Source organism: Ranitomeya imitator, chromosome 3 (assembly GCF_032444005.1).
Source record: "Ranitomeya imitator isolate aRanImi1 chromosome 3, aRanImi1.pri, whole genome shotgun sequence".
NCBI classification, from domain to species: Eukaryota; Metazoa; Chordata; class Amphibia; order Anura; family Dendrobatidae; genus Ranitomeya; species Ranitomeya imitator.
In genome coordinates, this window is record NC_091284.1 from 784,218,220 (window position 1) to 784,239,426 (window position 21,207).

Below are 21,207 nucleotides of genomic sequence, written 5' to 3' on the forward strand. Positions count from 1 at the left end.
AGTGTGACAAAGAAAGAGAAGGTTTCAGGCAGCGATATACCGTGAAGGGAACACGCCGTGTGAAAACAAAAAAGCACGGATGCCTCAGACCCAGTGTGGGAACGGAGCGCATAATCGCGACAAACTGCTGGTACCATGAGAGATGTCCGGCTTCTGAGGTGAGGATCGTCCAGGGGTCCTTGTGGAGACGGTCCCACAGTGTCCTTCTTCCCACAGTGTCTCTGAACAGTCTAGAAAACGGCATCAACCCCTTCAGAAAAGGGGGGAAGGTCACCACTGGTGATCACCGTGTTCCTCTCCGCCCTCTACGAGGAGAGGGGTGAGGAGGAAAATGGCAAGGACCAGCCACCGGAATCAGCCCTGGAGCACCCATGAAGGTGACAGGGGATAGTGTTCAGCCTGCGGGCCTGAGAGTTGCGATGTGGGTGACACCAAACTGCTCGCTCAGCCGCATAATTTGGGAAGGCAGAGTGAGAAATTACACCCTGTTTCCCTGAACCTGTATCTGAAAGACAAAGGGAAAATGTTAATAAAACACAACAATACCTGTAAGGAAAAAAGGATTAGCTGCGGATCAGGGAACAGATCCAGGTCCGCCTCCTACAGACACTAAGCACAAACTGAGGTACTCTGTGCCAGTCGGCGGGTGTATACTGCGGAGGAGGAGCCATTTTCCTTTTTTTTGCATAGTCTCAGCCTCCTAGCGGCAGCAGCATACACCCATGGTTACCTGTGTCCCCCAATGAAGCGATAAAGAAATGATCGATATCATAACTGTTTTGGATTCGTAACGGTGATTTCCTATTACCTGATGAGATGGTGCTGTGAAAGTGCTACTATTCTGGCCAACAAGAGACACAGGAAACATCCCCACAACACCCTGCAAAACAGGGGGCACAGGAGAGGCGAGTATAATGGTGGAGCCTGGAAGTAAAAAAAAAAAAAAAAAAAAAAAAAAAAAAAAAAAGCTTATATTAACAATACATGTCAAAGATGTGAATAAAAAAAAAAATAATAGTATAGGTCTATAAGATACATTTTACATTGTATACAAGCCTGTGGAATGGCTTCAAAGGGGACGGTGATTTCCGCTATATGCAGTGATATTGCTGTATATAGCACGTGTGATCAGACGATCACAACTTTAACCCCTTAAGCCCCGAGGGTGGTTTGCACGTTAATGACCGGGCCAATTTTTACAATTCTGACCACTGTCCCTTTATGAGGTTATAACTCTGGAACGCTTTAACGGATCTTGACGATTCTGACATTGTTTTCTCGTGACATATTGTACTTCATGGTAGTGGTAAAATTTATTCGATATAACTTGCGTTTATTTGTGAAAAAAATGGAAATTTGGCGAAAATTTTGAAAATTTCGCAATTTTCCAACTTTAAATTTTTATGCCCTTAAATCAGATAGATATGTCACGAAAAATAGTTAATAAATAACATTTCCCACATGTCTACTTTACATTAGCACAATTTTGGAAACAAAATTTTTTTTTGTTAGGGAGTTATAAGGGTTAAAAGTTGACCAGCAATTTCTCATTTTTACAACACCATTTTTTTTTTAGGGACCACATCACATTTGAAGTCATTTTGAGGGGTCTATATGATAGACAATAACGAAGTGTGACACCATTCTAAAAACTACACCCCTCAAGGTGCTCAAAACCACATTCAAGAAGTTTATTAACCCTTTACGTGCTTCACAGGAACTGAAACAATGTGGAAGGAAAAATGAACATTTAACTTTTTTTTGCAAACATCTTAATTCAGAACCATTTTTTTTATTTTCACAAGTGTAAAAACAGAAATGTAACCATAAATTTTGTTATGCAATTTCTCCTGAATACGCCAATACCCCATATGTGGGGGTAAACCACTGTTTGGGCGCACCGCAGAGCTTGGAAGGGAAGGAGTGCCGTTTTACTTTTTCAATGTAGAATTGTCAGGAATTGAGATCGGACGCCATGTTGCGTTTGTAGAGCCCCTGGTGTGCCTAAACAGTGGAAACCCCCCACAAGTGACACCATTTTGGAAACTAGACCCCTTAAGGAACTTATCTAGATGTGTGGTGAGAACTTTGAACCCCCATGTACTTCACAGACGTTTATAACGTAGAGCAGTTAAAAAAAAAAAAAAAAAAAAAAAAAAAAAAATCACATTTTTTCTACAAAAATGATCTTTTTGCCCACAAATTTTTATTTTCACAAGGGTAACAGGAGAAATTAGACCACAAAAGTTGTTGTGCGATTTCTCCTGAATACGTCGATACCCCATATGTGGGGGTAAACCACTGTTTGGGCACATCGCAGAGCTTGGAAGAGAAGGAGTGCCGTTTTACTTTTTCAATGTAGAATTGGCTGGAATTGAGATCGGACGCCATGTCGCGTTTGGAGAGGCCCTGATGTGCCTAAACAGTAGAAATCCCCCACAAGTGACCCCATTTTGGAAACTAGACCCCCCATGGAACTTATCTAGATGTGTGGTGAGAACTTTGAATGCCCAAGTGCTTCACAGAAGTTTAGAATGCAGAGTCGTGAAAATAAAAAATATTTTTTTTTTCCACAAAAAAGATTTTTTAGCCCCCAAGTTTTTATTTTCACAAGGGTAACAGGAGAAATTGAACCACTAAAGTTGTTGTTCAATTTATCCTGAGTACGCTGATGCCCCATATGTGGGGGTAAACCACTGTTTGGGCGCACGGCAGAGCTCAGAAGGGAGGGAGCACCAGTTGACTTTTTGAGCGCAAAATTGGCTGTCGTGTTTAGAGACCCCCTGATGTACCTAAACAGTGGAAACCCCCCAATTCTAGCTCCAACCCTAACCCCAACACACCCCTAACCCTAATCCCAACCCGATCCATAATCCTAATCACTAACCCTAACAATAATCACAACCCTTACCCCAAAACAACCCTGTCAACCCTAACCATAACCCTAATCAAAACCCTAAATCCAACACACCCCTAATCCTAATCTCAACCCTAACCTCAAACCTAACCCTAATCCCAATACACCCCTAATCACAACCCTAACCTTAACCTTAATCCCAAACCTACCTTAACCCTAATCCCAAACCTAACCCTAATCCCAAGCGTAACCCTAATGCCAACCCTAACCCTAATCCAAAGCCTAACCCTAATCCCAACTCTAACCCTAACTTTAGCCCCAACCCTAACCCTAAGGCTACTTTCACACTTGCGTCGTTTGGCATCCGTCGCAATCCGTCGTTTTGGACAAGAAACGGATCCTGCAAATGTACCCGCTGGATGCGTTTTTTGCCCATAGACTTGTATTGCCGACGGATCGTGACGGATGGCCACACGTCGCGTCCGTCGTGCACTGGATCAGTGTTTTGGCGGACCGTCAGCACAAAAAAAGTTCAATGTAACGTTTTTTTGTACGTCGCATCTGCCATTTCTGACCGCGCATGCGTGGCCGTAACTCCGCCCCCTCCTCCCCAGGACAAAGATTGGGCAGCGGATGCGATGAAAAACTACATCCGCTGCCCACGTTGTGCACAATTTTCACAATGTGCGTCGGTATGTCGGGCCGATGCATTGCGACGGCCCCGTACCGACGTAAGTGTGAAAGAAGCCTAACCCTAAATTAAGCGCCAACCCTAACCCTAAATTTAGCCCCAACCCTAAATTTAGCCCTAACCCTAATTTTAGCCCCAAATGCTCTTCTCCTGCCGGCCGGCAGATGGAGACAGATGGCGGGCGCACTGCGCATGCGCCCGCCATTTTCTTTTCCCCGGCGGCCAGGAGGAGCAGCAGGAGGAGCAGCAGGAGGACCCAGGGACACCGGTGAGTATGATAGGGTCCCCGAATCCCCCCATTTCTCTGTCCTCTGATGTGCGATCACATCAGAGGACAGAGTATTACACTTTGCTTTTTTTTTTTTTTTTGCGGTCGCCGGTAAACAGTTAATTACCGGCGATCGCAAAACAGGGGTCGGTAAAACCGACCCCGATCATGCTCTTTGGGGTCTCGGCTACCCCCGGTAGCCGAGACCCCAAAGATTCTCCCGGGGCCGGCCGGCGGGCGCACTGCGCCCGCCATTTTGAAGATGGCACCGCGGATATCACCGGAACCGTTGCCTCTGCCCAGAGGAGGATCTTGGATACCTCGGCAAGGGCCAAGGAGCTCCGGTTTCCCCCCTGATGGTTGACATATGCCACAGCCGTTGGGTTATCCATCTGGATCCGGACTGGAAGGCCCCTGAGGATCCTTTCCCAGTGGCGGAGGGACAGAAAGATGGCCCGAATTTCGAGGACATTGATTGGCAGAGATGACTCCTGCGACGACCAACAGCCCTGAACCGTCAGGTGGCGAAAAACCGCACCCCAGCCGAACAGGCTGGCGTCCGTTGTCACCACCTGCCAGTGAACTGGAAGGAAGGACCTGCCCTGGGAGATGAGAGGTGACGTCAGCCACCAGTTGAGGGACCGCTTGACCCGAGAAGAGAGTCTGATCGGCCGATCCAGGGAGAAGACAGACCTGTCCCACTGAGACAGAATGGCTTGCTGAAGGGGTCACGAATGAAATTGGGCGAAGGGAATCGCATCCAATGTAGCTACCATCCTCCCCAGAACCTTCATGGCCGATCGGAGGGAGGGAGGCCGAGGACCCTGGAGCAAGCGTATTTCCCGACAAAGAGTGGACCTCTTATCTTTGGGAAGGAAGACTCTGGTCTGACGAGTGTCGAAAAGCATGCCCAGAAAGATGATGCGCTGAGAAGGAATAAGGCAGGACTTCTTCCGGTTGACCAGCCACCCGAAACGGGCTAAGGTGTCGAGAACAATGGACAGGCTTTCGTGAGCCTGGGCAAAGGACGGAGCCTTGATGAGGATGTCGTCGAGGTATGGAAATAGGACCAAGCCTCTGACTCTCAAGATGGCCATCAGCGCCGCCATGATCTTCGTGAACACCCGTGGCGCTGTTGCGAGACCGAACGGCAAGGCGACGAATTGAAAGTGTTCTCGTTGCACTGTGAAGCGCAGGAAACGGTAATGTTCGGGAAATATCGGGACATGTAGGTAGGCGTCCTGGATATCTATTGAGCATAGAAATTCCTGGGCCTCCATGGAAGCAATTATCGAAAGAAGGGATTCCATCCTGAAGTGTCTCAGGCGACCTCTCCTGTTCAGCAATTTGAGGTCCAGAATGGGGCGAACCTTGCCGTCTTTTTTCGGTACCACAAAAAGGTTCGAGTAGAAACCCGAGAACCGTTCTTTCTCTGGGACGGGAACGATTACCCCGGATTTGAGCAGAGAAGCGATGGCTGCGAAGAAGCCCGGAACTAGAGCGGGATCTCTTGGAGGACGGGATTGGAAGAAACGATCCCTGGGTTGGGAGGCGAACTCTATCTTGTATCCCGAGGATACAACTTCAATGACCCATGCGTCCTCTACTGCGGAAATCCAGACGTCCCTGAAAAGGAGAAGACGGCCGCCCAACCTGGAAGTTGGGCTGGAGTCTTGCCAAGAGTCATGCGGAGGTGGATCTTCCAGTCCTGGGCCTCGAGGATCTACCCTGGGAGTAGCGAGGACGCCAGGACGGAGTGGGCCTAAAGGCCACCGCATTCTTCTCTTGACGTGCCTGTGGCCTCTGTTGCTGCTGGGAAAGGGAGCCGAAAAGAGCGAAACTGAAGTCTAGGAGGAGGGCGACGAGGCTTAGCCTGGGGGAGAAGAGAACTTGTACCTCCGGTGGCGTCCTTAATGATTTGGTCCAGCTGGGAACCAAAGAGACGAGAGCCCTGGAAGGGCAGACTAGTGAGGGACTTTTGGAAGACAAGTCCGCCTGCCAGGCCTTGAGCCAAACGGTCCGGCGGATGGCAACGGCATTGCTGGAAGCCTGAGCCGCACAAGACGCGACATCCAGGGAGGCGGAGACCAGGTATTCACCAGCGTGGGAAATCTGGTTGGCAAGTTCCGCTAATTGCGCGGGAGGCGCCCCGTCCAGGATACCTCGCCGTAGATCCTTGGCTCATTTTGAGATGGATTTTGAGGCCCAAGTGGAAGCAAAAGCTGGACATAGAGCCGCTGAAGCCGCTTCCAAGGCAGATTTCGCAAAGGATTCTATAACTCTATCGTTCAGAGATGCTCCGCCGGACAGTGGAAGCACCGTGTTTGTGAACACCCTGGAAACCGGGGGATCCACCGAGACCGTCCAATTGGCGGTAGGTTCTGGAGAAAAAGGATACAAAACACCAAAGGCGTTTTCCACTCTGAAAACGACTGGTCGGGTTCGCTCTTTCTCTGTTCATGATTTTCTCGAATTCAGGATGAGGAGCAAAAAACTTGGAAGGTGGTTTAGCCCGTCTAAACGAAACCGCCTGATCTGCGGGTTCCGTAGAGGGATCCTTGATGCCACAGGTTTGGTTTATAGCTCCAATGATTCTGAACCATATCCCTTATGGTGGCGATTTGGTTAGAATCCAGCTCCGAAATATCATCCGAGGGCGCATCAGAGAACGCCTTGCCTGACTCAAGGGAGGAGGACGCCTACCGCAGAGGAGGACCGTGTGGCGAGATGGAGCGAGAAGAGGACTCAGACCGACGTTCCTGTCTGGACCTTTTGTGGCTTATCAAGAAGGGCTCGGACGGAGGCTCCTGTGACCCGCTGGCTACTGCGGGGGTCTGCAGAGGTAATCGATCCAGCACGGACACCAAAATTTGAGACACCCGTGTTAGATAGGCCACCGATTGTGACAGAGAGGAGGCCCAGTCTGGGATGGGGGTATCACTCTCGGACGGTGGGAATAATTGTGTTGCTGCAGGCCTGACAGAGCTGAGATCTGAAGAAATGCCAGAGGGTTAGGGGACAGCGGAGGAGAGGGGGGTGTCAGTCTGCAGTGCAGATACTCACGGCAGATGAGAAAACGGATACCAGGTAGAGGAAGCTGTCCAGCTGCGGTGGATCTCCGGAGAGAAGACGAGCCCCTGCTGCAATTCGCGCAGATTGTGACCGCTGGAAGGGCGGGCATGATGTGCGCTCAGGAAGATGTGGATCAGCGGCGTAGAGGAAGGGGAGGAGTCAGGTGAGATGGCGCCGGACAGATTGTCGGGCGGGAGAAAGTCCGCCCGATTAAAACGGAAGTGGGCGGAGCGCGGCACCGGAGGTAGGCCCCGGGAAACGCCGGGGCCTAAATTATAAGCCGGCGACCGCCGGAAGTAATCAGCGGTGCAGGCGCAGCCCGGCTAAGAGGCGCGGCAGCCGCCGCATAGAAAGGGGAGCGCTGCCACCGGAAGCAGGCCCCGGAAAAGCCGGGGCCTAGATTAGAAGCCGGCGGCCGCTGGAGGTAACGAGCAGAGCGGGCGCTGCCCGGCTAAGAGGCACGGCAGCCGCTGCATAGAAAGGAGAGCGCTGCCGCCGGGGTCTATATTAGAAGGCGGCGGCCGCTGGAGAGAAAGGCGGGCCGCGAGCAAGCTCCTAAAAGGTACGACCCCCCCAGGTAGCCGCGCCGCAGGGTGAAAGGATGCGGCCGCAGACAAGGCAGTGTGACTGCCTGTAAAAGTGCGGCCGCCGAGGGGAAGCTGCCGGTCATCAGGGCAAACGATTGCCAGAAAAAGTGCCCGCAGAAATAGAAGTGCGGCCGCAGAAATAGCAGCGCGGCTGCCTGTAAGGCGCCGCACCGTACAGTAAAGATGCAGCCGCAGGAAAGGAGGGAATCCGCTGCCTGTAAGGCGCCGTGGGAGAGCTGATAGGGGGAAAAAAATACTCACCTAAAATCCCACGCCGTCCGGTACTAACCTTAAAGCGTGGAAAGTATTAGACGTCCGTGGAGCTGGAGATGGACGTCCTCGTCTCCTCCAACCGACAGGCTCTGGAAGGCGAGTGGGTGGGGGACGGAGCCAGGACCGGACTTCTAAGCACGCTTGTGTGCTAGGCTCTTGGTCCTGGAGAGGGATCTATGAGGATACGGGGTGGCAGTACACGCCGTACTCATAGTCCGCATTGTGGGACTACAGGTGTGACTGCTCACCCTGTATCCCCCCGGAAACCTGAAAGAAACGACGCACATTGAGGTAGATAAGGGTCTAATGAAAGACCCGTGTCCACCTCCTACTGACACTAAGCTAAACTGAAGAGTATAATGCCAGTCGGTGGGGTGTACACTGCAGAGGAGGAGCTAACTTTTTTTATTTGCATAGTGTCAGCCTCCTAGTGGCAGCAGCATACACCCATGGTTCCTGTGTCCCCCAATGAGAGGCGATAAAGAACCCCCCCCCCCCCCCCCGAATCATGTTCTCTGGGGTCTCTGCTACCCCCGGCAGCCGAGAGCCCGGAGAAAATCCGACTCTGGGGGGCGCTATTTACTTTTTCTACAGCGCCGTTAATTATCGGCGCTGTGGTTTAAGTACCCTTAGCGGCCGCCGTTAAAAGGCGTATCGGCGGTAGCTAAGGGGTTAAGCAATCTATTTTAGTAAATTGACCTGAAACCCAGGAAGCACACTTTAAAAAGGGGAATGCAAGTTAAAATGTTAGGACATGTCTTAAGATCACAGTCTGTGAACCCATCACTCTTTAAAGGGAACCTGTCTTCCCCCCCCCCCCCATGGCGTTTTTAAGTAAAAGAGCCACCTTCTGCAGCACTAAGGCTGCATTCTGTGGAGGTGGCTCTTATGTTTTTGCTCCCTGAAAAATGCGGAAATATTCAGTTTTATAAATTGCGCGCCATACTTGTATTGTGTCCAGGGGGTACGTTTTTTCCGCCCGGACTCAATCGCCTCCCAGCCGTCAATCATCCCCTCAGTGCACCTGGCGCCGCCTCCTCTGTTAGTATTCATGTAACCGGCGCCTGCGCTGTGCTCTTGTTTTTTGGGCATGCGCTGTGCGCGCTGCCCTGGACCTCACATCAGCTGATCCACTGATATCGCGCCTGTGCACAGCAAATGCCCGAGATCTCGCCCCGCAGTGTGTTATGATTTATTCACACTGTTGGGCTGGGAATCTGGCGCATGTGCAGTTAGTCTCTGCGGCTGTCCCCATCTCCCTCTTTCCTTCAGCGCTATACGACTCGTCTGCGGCTTGTGATCACTCTGACACATGCTCCCGATTCCCAGCCCCGACCCGAATCATGTTCTCCGGGGTCTCGGCTACCCCAGGTAGGGGGCGCTAAACCATTATTTCTCAGCGCCGTTAAAAAGCGGCGCTGACAAATAAGTACCCTTAACTGCCACCATTAAAAGGCATATCAGCGGTCGTTAACCCTTTTACCCACAAGGGTGGTTTGCAGGTTAATGACCGGGCCAATTCTTACAATTCTGACCACTGTCCCTTTATGAAGTTATAACTCTGGAACTCTTCAACGGATCCCGCTGATTCTGACATTGTTTTCTCGTGACATATTGTACTTCATGATAGTGGTAAAATTTCTTTGATATTACCTGCGTTTATTTGTGAAAAAAATGGAAATTTGGCAAAAATTTCGAAAATTTAGCATTTTTCCAACTTTGAATTTTCATGCCCTTAAGGCCTCTTTCACACTTCAGTTTGGCGTCAGTCTAAAACCGCCATTTTCCTCAAATAACGGATCCGTCAATTTTTTTTTGACGGATGCGTTATTTTCCCATAGACTTGCATTAGCGACGGATTGTGACGGATGGTCGTCCGTTCCATCCGCCATGCGACGGATCCGTCGAGTCCGCCATTCCATAGAATGGCCGCCTATGGGCGACGGTTCCGTCGCAACCGTCATTTCGGCGGATCAGTCGCCCCAATCCGTTTTTTCAATTGCGCATGCTCCAAAAAGTAGATACTTTTCCCAGACCACCCCCAAGTAACGGATCCGTCAAAAAACCGGATCCGTTAGAACCGTTTTCTCAACAATTGTGACGGATCCGTCACTATGTCGGTAGTGACTGATGCCAAACAACTGAAGTGTGAAAGAGGCCTAAATCACAGAGATATGTCACACAAAATACTTAATAAGTAACATTTCCCACATGTCTACATTACATCAGCACAATTTTGGAACCAAATTTTTTTTTTGTTATGGAGTTATAAGGGTTAAAAGTTGACCAGCAATTTCTCATTTTTACACCACCATTTTTTTTTAGGGACCACATCACATTTGAAGTCATTTTGAGGGGTCTATATGATAGAAAATACCCAAGTGTGACACCATTCTAAAAACTGCACCCCTCAAGGTGCTCAAAACCACATTTAAGAAGTTTATTAACCCTTCAGGTGCTTCACAGGACTTTTTGAAAAACATGTTTTTTTTAAATGAACATTTAAGTTTGTTTCACAAAAAAATTACTTCAGATCCAATTTGTTTTATTTTACCAATGGTAACAACAAATTGCACAACTACTTTTGGGGTCCAATTTGTCCTGAGTACACGGATACCCCATATGTGGGAGAAAACCACTGTTTGGGCGCATGGCAGAGCTTGGAAGGGAAGGAGCGCCATTTGACTTTTTCAACGCAGAATTGGCTGGAATTGAGATCGGACGTCATGTTGCGTTTGCAGAGCCCCCGATGTGCCTAAACAGTGCAAACCCCCCAATTCTAACCCCAACCCAACACACCCCTAACCCTAATCCCAACCCTAACCAACACACGCCTAACCCTAATCCCAACCCTAACCATAAATCTAACCACATCACTAACTCTGCACTAACTCTGACACACCCCTAACCCAACCATAAACGTAATCCAAACCCTAACCCCAACCCTAACTTTAGCCCCAACCCTAACGGGAAAAATGGAAATACATATTTTTTATTTTATCATTTTTCCCTAAGGGGGTGATGAAGGGGGGTTTGAATTACTATTTATATCGGGTGTTTATGTTTGGCAGCTGTTAAACACTAAAAGACGCTTTTTATTGCAAAAAATAGTTTTGGCGTCACCACATCTTGAGAGCTATAATTTTTTCCATATTTTGGTCCACAGAGTCATGTGAGGTCTTGATTTTTTGCGGGACGAGTGGATGTTTTTATTGGTACCATTTTCGGGCACATGGCTTTTTATTCCGATTTTTGTTAGGCAGAATGAACAAAAACCAGCAATTCCTGAATTTCTTTTGGGGGTGTTAATACAGTTCTGCGTTTGGTAAAATTGCTAAAGCAGTTTTATTCTTCGGGTCAGTACTATTACAGCGATACCTCATTTATATCATTTTTTTTTTGTTTTGGCGCTTTTATACAATAAAAAATAATTGTTTTTGCGTCGCTTTATTCTGAGAGCTATAACTTTTTTATTTTTTCGCTGATGGTGCTGTATGGTGGCTCAATTTTTGCGGGACAAGATTTTCAGCAGTACCATGTTTTTTGTTTTTTTTTTTTCCCTAATGGTGTTCACTGAAGTGGTTAACTAGTGGGACAGTTTTATAGGTCGGGTCGTTACAGACGGGACGATACTAAATATGTGTACTTTTGCTTGTTTGTTATTTTATTTACATAAAAAAATGTATTTATTAGAATAATATTTTTTTATTTAGGAAACTTTTTTTTTACAGTTTTTTTTTAACCATGGGGGGACATCTTGGATCCGGGGGCCTGAAGTGAGGAGAACTTAGGACACCCTCTGAACAAAGCGATCACATCGCGTTGTTCTGAGGGTCTCAGGGAAGCACATAGGGAGCCCCCTCCCTGCGTGATGCTTCCCTATGCCGTCGGAACACTGCGATCACGTTTGATCGCAGTGTTCCGGGGGTTAATGTGCCGGGAGCAGTCCGTGACCGCTCCTGGCACACAGAGCCGGATATCAGCTGTGATAATCAGCTGACACCCGGCCGTGATCAGCCACGATCCCCCCGTGAGCGCGACTGATCGCCCATGACATACTATCCCGTTAGTGGTCAGATAGGCCCAGGTCACCTCAACGGGATAGTACGTCTAAGGTCACAGAGGGGTTAAGGGGTGAAAAAAAAAGAAATAAAAAAAGAAAAAAGTAATACATATTTTAACACGCCTGCATTGATAAAGCACAATCAATCACACACCTTGAGGAAGTTTTGGCGACATGGTCTGTCCGATGGAGTAAATGCTGCCAGGTCTGGGAGGAGTCTGAAAAAGACTTGGTTGCTTTTGGTTGGAAGCAGAACTTTTGGACATCATCACAACATTAGGAGGCATGGTCGGACCACAACTGTTAAAGTAAATGTTACCAGTTGGTGTGAACGAGGAGCTTGTTGCTGGCATTAGCTGTATAACATTGTTTTCCCCTGTGCCATTAGACGCCCCAGAAATTGAATAAATGGCGCAGTCACCACTTAATGTATTGACGCTTACGGTGGCATCATTTGACTGAGTCACCAGCTGAGTTTGCTCTCCGGCAAGGGGCGAGTCTGTAAGATCGATGATGGCATTATCCTGGGATGGAACGACTCTCACCAGATCTTGACTTTTCACTAGAGGTGATAATATAATAGCAGCATAATTCTTTTCATTTATACTTTTCACAGCGTCATGTATTTCTGGATCTTCGGGCAAACACTCTGTGCTGAAGTTGAGTGTTATATTGCTGGAGTCGTCTAAATCTGATTGACTGGTACTTGGCAGAGAACTACAGGGGGCTGAAGCATCAGGTGCCGCGCTGCTTTGCCCAGGACACGCTGAAAAATCTGTATTTTGCACTGGTTGCTCCTTTACAGCAGATGATATGGATTCAGCTACATTTAATTGTAGGTTTATTGCAACATTACAGGGTTTATTCAAAGGACTTTGTTTTGAGCTCTTTGTTGCTCGATCATCCTTTTCCATTTGTGGAGACTTTGATGGAATTACTGGGTCATTTTTACTGGTTTCCAGTTGCACTACATGTGAAGGAGTCCCACTGATGGCCACCTCATTACCATTCCTTATAATGGATTTATCTGTAACCGCTATGCTCGGTAGTGAACTATCCTCTGCCATGTGAGAACCATATGCTGCTTCTTCCTTAGAAGGAGACGTGTTCTGCATTTCAATATTTTGTGCATCGAGCACCGCATCACCACCTGATAAATCTGTGCTCGTCTCCCCATCGGTAACTATTACAGCAGAGTTGCAGTGGCTGTCACCTGAGCTGTGATCTACTGAATTCGACTTTTCGTTTGCACAACCTTGTTGGGAAGTACTGGGAAGTGGAGAGGTTTGGTCCATAGAGAATTTTCCATTATGGTGGCCTGCTAAGTTGTCGCTGTCAATTCCCTTTGAGCAGACATCGATTTTCTTTGGAGATTGTGTGGGACCTGCTGCGAGAAACCTTTCAGTTAATATAAGGTAAAGATGCAATATAAAACATAAAAGGCCCAAGATTCATCTAAGTGATTTGGACAAAAATCAGGAGTAAAACACTTTAAACGGAATCTGTCACCCCTGGGATTCTTTTCAGTCATTACTATGGGCATATAGGTAGTAGAATGGTTAGATTAGGCTGCTTTCACACATCCGCCGAATTTTGTAAAAACACATCCGGCATATGTTGCCGCCGGATCCGTTTTTTTTTTCTCCCATAGACTTGCATTAGCGCTGGATGGTCTTACGTTTCATCAGTTTTTTTTTTTGCCAGATCCGACAAAAACAGCTGATCCGGCGGCCGGAGAAAACGGACAGAGGTACGTTATTTGTATCCGGCAAAAAACCGGACAGCGCCTGATCCAGCGCTGTTCGACTTTTGCTGTAATGGAAGCCTATGGCGCCAGACTCCATTTTTTTTCAACTGCACATGCCCAGAATGTGTATTCTCTCTCCCTGCGTAGAACAACAATGAAGACACTGCCGAGAGAAGGGCGGATAAGGCACCCATAACCACGAGAGTGACTGGATTCTGTCGCCACAACTGCACGTCACAAGGCAGTGTGATGCGGACGGGAGGGGGGTGGTATGATAATGAAGTCAGGAGGAAGAGACTTCTTGTAGGCACCGCAAGCCCTGGAAGAAATCATTAACATGAAAGATTAAAACTATATCTCAACAACCAGACCACAGCTGTGAAGCATGTCAAGCTGCGGCGCCGCCACCATTTGAAGCCCACCGCTGGGAGATCAATGGCTCCTTCCTCCTTCTGGTATGTAAATCTGAAAGTCATTATATATGTACATACAGTATGCACAATAAGCTGCCTAAACGGCAATCACACAACACGAACTGCACAAAAAACACTCAAACTTATTTTTGACACGACTTACACACCACCTACATATCGGAAGTAAGCGGCACGTGGCACACACACTCTCACACAAGAGATGTTGCACAGAAGTCACTCACATAATAACAGGCTGCATGCATGCCATGCACATCGCGTGAATTAAGATCATTCTGCGCACACAAGACGTGCAATGTCTAAAAACATGCTGGAAAGATGCATTTCATACATTAGAGCGCATACTGTCACACTCCACACACGTTACTAATACAAGTCGGTCTATGAAAGGCCGGACTTCCCAATGAACTCCATGGTAGATACTAAAGTATTCACAACATTTCTACCCCTATGTGATTCGTAGTGCCCAAACTGTGCAAAAACAGACTCACCGCTATCCACGTCCAGCAATCTTTCCACAACATCTTGTTTTTTCCCTTTTTCACTCACAGCCTTAGGATCGTTATTACTGGCTGAAGAGTCCCGGGGCGATACTTTTGGAGCCTTGGATGAAACTGCAAAGCATTTATTAGACAAAATATTAAGTCAGCGAGACTCCAATAAAAGACAACTACCTTTTTACATATGCTGAAAATTTAGAAGCAGGTGTAAAGCCATCAAGACATGCTGCACTTATGGCACGAATGGATACTAGGAAAACTTACCACATGCAAATAAATCATACAGCTCCTGGAAGTCGGGGTCCAATTCGGTTTGTGTTAAGATGTCATGGATGGCCTCCTCAGACATATGTATCTCCCCTCCCTGGAAGAATAAGCATTTGGTTTATATTTATAATACACCTTTTCGCTAGACCTCTATACACTAACTGCTCAACATGCCTGCGCTCGGTCCCGACGATTCATTTCCTGGGCAATGTCTTGATAGGGCCATGTCTGAAACGCTAAATCCCAGCGGACTAATGACATACTTGTGGTTTACGGTTAGGTTCCCTTTTAAAACAAAGGGCCCGATTCATCGAGTTCGGCAATTTTCTTGCTGGTCTTGTTGAGGGGGTGTGTGGATTAATCAGAAGATTCTGATTCTTTAACCCCTTCATGACCTTCAACAGGAAGATCCTATGACGTAAACCTATGTAATGGCGATCAAAGGAGCTGTGCACGATATATGCCAGGAGAAATGCCAGTATCATCCGGGCCATTTAACCCCTTAAATGCTGAAGGAGACCGCTGAACAGAGGCCAGATGGAGTCCAGAGTAACTCTACTGCCTCATTATATTCAGTGCCTCCCTCTGGGTTTTCATCTGAATTACATCATTTGGAGATTTAGATGGAACCCCAAAAGTGCTCAGCGTAGAGCGCAGGATAAATGTGATCCCAAACAATACACTGCGTGCAGAATTATTAGGCAAGTTGTTTTTTGGATCACATGCTACTTTTTATACATGTTGTCCTACTCCAAGCTGTTCAGGCTTGAGAGCCAACTACCAATTAAGTAAATCAGGTGATGTGCATCTCTGTAATGAGGAGGGGTGTTGTCTAATGACATCAACACCCTATATAAGGTGTGCTTAACTATTAGGCAGCTTCCTTTCCTTTGGCAAAATGGGTCAGAAGAGAGATTTGACGGGCTCTGAAAAGTCCAAAATTGTGAGATGTCTTGCAGAGGGATGCAGCAGTCTTGAAATTGCCAAACATTTGAAGCGTGATCACCGAACAATCAAGCGTTTCATTGCAAATAGCCAACAGGGTCGCAAGAAGTGTGTTGGGCAAAAAAGGCGCAAAATAACTGCCCAAGTATTGAGGAAAATCAAGCGTGAACCTGTCAATATGCCATTTGCCACCAGTTTTGCCATATTTCAGAGCTGCAATGTTACTGGAGTAACAAAAAGCACAAGGTGTGCGATACTCAGGGACATGGCCAAGGTAAGGAAGGCTGAAAAATGACCACCTTTGAACCAGAAACATAAGATAAAACGTCAAGACTGGGCCAAGAAATATCTTAAGACTGACTTTTCAATGGTTTTATGGACTGATGAATTAGAGTGACTCTTGATGGGCCAGATGGATGGGCCAGAGGCTGGATCAGTAAAGGGCAGAGAGCTCCACTCCGACGCCAGCAAGGTGGAGGTGGGGTACTGGTATGGGCTGGTATCATCAAAGATGAACTTGTGGGACCTTTTCAGGTTGAGGATGGAGTGAAGCTCAACTCCCAGACCTACTGCCAGTTTCTGGAAGACAACTTCTTCAAGCAGTGGTACAGGAAGAAGTTGGTATCGTTCAAGAAAAACATGATTTTCATGCAGGACAATGCTCCATCACATGCCTCCAACTACTCCACAGCGTAGCTGGCCAGTTAGGCTATGTGCACATGTAGGAAATGTGGTGCAGAATTTTCTGCACTAAATCTGCATCTGCAGATTTGATGCAGTTTCTGTGCAGTTTCTATGCAGTTTCTATGCAGTTTCTGTGCAGTTTCTATGCAGTTTCTGTGCAGTTTCTATGCAGTTTCTATGCAGTTTCTGTGCAGTTTCTATGCAGTTTCTGTGCAGTACAATGTAAATCAATGTGAAAAGAAAAAAGCTGTGCACATGGTGCAGAAAAATCTGCTGCAGAAACGCTGCAGAACTGCACAAAAGAAGCGACGTGCACTTCTTTGAAATCTGCAGCGTTTCTGCGCAGATTTTTCTGCACCATGTGCACAGCTTTTTTCTTTTTACACGTTCAGGATTTCCATCCTTTTTTTTTCAGGACAGTTTTTTTTAAAAAACTGCAGCTCTTGGCAGAAAACGCAGGTCCTTTTTTTGTCCGTTTTTGATGCGTTTTTGATGCGTTTTTGGATCCTTTTTTTACTGTGTGTTTCCTAGGAAGCTTTTTAGGGCTAAAATGGCTGAAAATACCTAACCCTACCCCTAACCCTACCCCTAACCCTACCCCTAACCCTACCCCTAACCCTACCCCTAACCCTATTCTAACCTTAGTGAAAAAAAAAAAAAAAATTCTTAATTTTTTTTATTGTCCCTACCAATGGGGGTGACAAAGTGGGGGGGTGTCATTTACTATTTTTTTATTTTGATCACTGAGATATAACCTATCTCAGTGATCAAAATGCACTTTGGAGCGAATCTGCCGGCCGGCAGATTCGGCGGGCGCACTGCGCATGCGCCCGCCATTTTGCAAGATGGCGGCGCCCAGGGAGAAGACGGCCGGACGGACACCGGGACGCCGGGTAAGTATAAGGGGGGGAGATTAGGGCACGGGGGGGGCATCGGAGCACTGGGGGGGCATCGGAGCACGGAGGGGGGGGGGCATCGGAGCACGGGGGGGCAGCCACACTCCGCCCACGCACTTCCGCCCGCTCCCCCGCACTTCCTGCTGCAGCGGTTCTGCACATCAAATCGCAGTAAAACCCGCAGATATATTTTTGATCTGCGGGTTTTACTGCGATTTTGACCTCACAATGGAGGTCTATGGGTGCAGAACCGCTGCGGTTCAGGAAGAAGAATTGACATGCTCCTTCTTTTTTCCGGGAGCTATTCAGCGCGTCTTTTTTTTTACAATTTCCGGACCATGTGCACAGTGTGTCCTGTTTTCCATAGGGTACAGTGTACTGTACCCTGCATGGAAAACAGCTGCGGAACCGCAGCGGCAAAACCGCCGCGGTTCCGCGGTAAAAAACGCACTGTGTGAACATGGCCTTACATTGATTTACATTGTACTGTAAATCACAGTGCAGTTCTGCAGCGTTTCTGCAGCAGAAAAATCTGCTGCAGTTCTGCACCAATTCTGCACTAAATCTGCATCGTGTGCACATACCCTAAGGGTATGTGCACACGATGCAGATTTAGTGCAGAATTGGTGCAGAACTGCAGCAGATTTTTCTGCTGCAGAAAGGGTATGTTCACACGTTCAGGATTTCCATCCTTTTTTTTTCAGGACAGTTTTTTTAAAAAACTGCAGCTCTTGGCAGAAAACGCAGGTCCTTTTTTTGGTCCTTTTTTTGTCCTTTTTTGATGCGTTTTTTTATGCGTTTTTTTATCCTTTTTTTATGCAGTTTTCTATGCAGAGACTGTGTTTCCTAGGAAGCTTTTTAGGGCTAAAATGGCTGAAAATACCCTACCCCTACCCCTACCCATATTCTAACCTTAGTGAAAAAAAAAAAAAAAAAAATTCTTAATTTTTTTATTGTCCCTACCAATGGGGGTGACAAAGTGGGGGGGGTGTCATTTACTATTTTTTTATTTTGATCACTGAGATAGGTTATATCTCAGTGATCAAAATGCACTTTGGAGCGAATCTGCCGGCCGGCAGATTCGGCGGGCGCACTGCGCATGCGCCCGCCATTTTGCAAGATGGCGGCGCCCAGGGAGAAGACGGCCGGACGGACACCGGGACGCCGGGTAAGTATAAGGGGGGGAGATTAGGGCACGGAGGGGGGGGCATCGGAGCACGGGGGGGGGGCGGCATCGGAGCACGGGGGGGCGGGATCGGAGCACGGGGGGGCAGCCACACTCCGCCCACGCACTTCCGCCCGCTCCCCCGCACTTCCTGCTGCAGCGGTTCTGCACATCAAATCGCAGTAAAACCCGCAGATATATTTTTGATCTGCGTGTTTTACTGCGATTTTGACCTCACAATGGAGGTCTATGGGTGCAGAACCGCTGCGGTTCAGGAAGAAGAATTGACATGCTCCTTCTTTTTTCCGGGAGCTATTCAGCGCGGCTTTTTTTTTACAATTTCCGGACCATGTGCACAGTGTGTCCTGTTTTCCATAGGGTACAGTGTACTGTACCCTGCATGGAAAACAGCTGCGGAACCGCAGCGGCAAAACCGCCGCGGTTCCGCGGTAAAAAACGCACTGTGTGAACATGGCCAAACGCTGCAGAACTGCACTGTGATTTACAGTACAATGTAATTCAATGAGAAAAGAAAAAAGCTGTGCACATGGTGCAGAAAAATCTGCGCAGAAACGCTGCAGATTTCAAAGAAGTGCACGTCGCTTCTTTTGTGCAGTTCTGCAGCGTTTCTGCGCAGATTTTTCTGCACCATGTGCACAGCGTTTTTCTTTTCTCATTGATTTACATTGTACTGCACAGAAACTGCATAGAATCTGCACAGAAACTGCATAGAAACTGCACAGAAACTGCATAGAAACTGCACAGAAACTGCACAGAAACTGCACAGAAACTGCACAGAAACTGCACAGAAACTGCACAGAAACTGCACAGAAACTGCATCAAATCTGCAGATGCAGATTTAGTGCAGAAAATTCTGCACCACATTTCCTACGTGTGCACATAGCCTAAAGGTCTCAAAGAAGAAAAAGTAATGACATGGCCTCCTTGTTCACCTGATCTGGACTCCATAGAGAACCTGTGGTCCCTCAAAGTGCACGCAATGTTGGTCGTAAACAGATCAAGCAACTGACAGAATGTATGGATGGAGGCTGCTGAGTGTCATCATAAAGAAAGGTGGCTGTATTGGCAACTAATTTTTGAAGGGTTTGTTTTTGCATATCAGAAAGGTTTATTTCTAAATTTTGTGCAGTCATATTGGTTTACCTGGTGAAAATAAACAAGTGAGATGAGAATATATTTGGTTTTTATTAAGTTGCCTAATAATTCTGCACAGTAATAGTTACCTGCACAAACAGATATCCTCCTAAGATAGCCAAATCTAAAAATAACCCACTCCAACTTCCAAAAATATTAAGATTTGATATTTCTGAGTCTTTTGAGTTGATTGAGAATATAGTTGTTGATCAATAATAAAAAAATAATCCTCTAAAATACAACTTGCCTAATAATTCTGCACACAGTGTATATAAAATGTTCCCAATAAAAGCTTCAACTCAGTCCACAAAAAAAGCAAGTCCCCACTCAGGTCCGTCATCAGTTAACGGAAATATAGGGGGCTTCCACGTTACTGGTAGTACAAAGGCTCTGGAAAAGCGAAATGGCTCTTCGCCCACCCCCTTTGGTGCACCCAAATAAAATGCAACCCTCCCTTTTGAGCCCTAGCATGCCTAAACCACATATAGCGTCTAAATATTAGACATTTCTGTAGTTATGAGAGCCCGCCTAATTTAAGGGTGCATGTCTCCTGAAGCATGAGCTAGGCATAATACACTGGTCACTACAGCTGCAGATTTGCAATTTTCACTCAGCAACATCCACTGCTGCTTGCTTCTGGAAAACACCCATGGAGTCAAAACGGTCACTACACCTGTAGATATATTCCCAGAAGGGCATACCGTATATACTCGCGTTAAAGCCGACTCGAGTATAAGCCCACCCCCCTAATTTTGCCACAAAAAACTGGGAAAACGTAATGCCTCCCTTGAGGAAGGTTTATCCGAAACGCGTCGGGAGGGTCAGGGGACGACGTGGCTCGCAGCTCAGCGTACATCACTATATGGTATGTTTCCATTTCTTTATTAACTTGCTCTGTAAGCCTGGTTATGGTTCTCTCAGTGCCACTGTTTTGCCCTATGTGCTATATATGGAGCGTTTGTTAACTCTGATGGAGTACTAGACTACATTTGATTTGTATTTCTGTTATGTGATGCCACTTTGTCCCCCTATTCTGTAGGTACGGATGTGCTGCCGATGTTTAACTCTTTACTGCCTCTGTTTGACCTTTGATTTTGCATTCTAAATAAAGTTTACATTTTATACTATTCCTTGGACTAGTACACCGCTTTCTTTGTGGTATTTCATGACTCGAGTATAAGCCTAGGGTGGGAAATGCAGCAGCTACCGGTAAATGTCAAAAGTAAAACTAGATACCAATAAAAGTAAAATTAATTGAGACATCAGTAGGTTAAGTGTTTTTGAATATCCATATTGAATCAGGAGCCCCATATAATGCTCCATACTGTTCATTATGGCCCCATATAATGCTCCATATTAAAACATGTCCCTTATAATCCCGCATAAAGGTTAATAATGGCCCCATAAGATGCTCCATAGACACATTTGCCCAATATAATGCTGCACAAACGTTAATTATGGCCCCTTAAGATGCTCCATAGAGACATTTGCCCCATATAATGCTGCACATGGCCCCTTAAGATGCTCCATAGAGACATTTGCCCCATATAATGCTGCACATGGCCCCATAAGATGCTCCATAGAGACATTTGCCCCTTATAGTGCT

General features: G+C 47.0%; 1 protein-coding gene across 4 annotated transcripts in view; it reads right to left on the reverse strand.

Moving 5' to 3' along the window:
* The window catches only part of NPAT (nuclear protein, coactivator of histone transcription), a 99,677-nt gene that overhangs the window by 18,646 nt on the left and 59,824 nt on the right, over positions 1-21,207 (reverse strand). For 2 of the 4 annotated variants that reach the window (XM_069759144.1, XM_069759146.1), the window contains exons 11-14: positions 14,754-14,853; positions 14,481-14,603; positions 11,966-13,195; positions 809-924 (exon numbers count right to left, since the gene is read on the reverse strand). In XM_069759144.1, the coding sequence (XP_069615245.1) occupies positions 809-924; positions 11,966-13,195; positions 14,481-14,603; positions 14,754-14,853 (1,569 nt within the window). Of the gene's footprint in view, positions 1-808; positions 925-11,965; positions 13,199-14,480; positions 14,604-14,753; positions 14,854-21,207 lie in introns of all 4 variants that reach the window. The other 2 variants (XM_069759145.1, XM_069759143.1) reach the window with 1 other exon arrangement.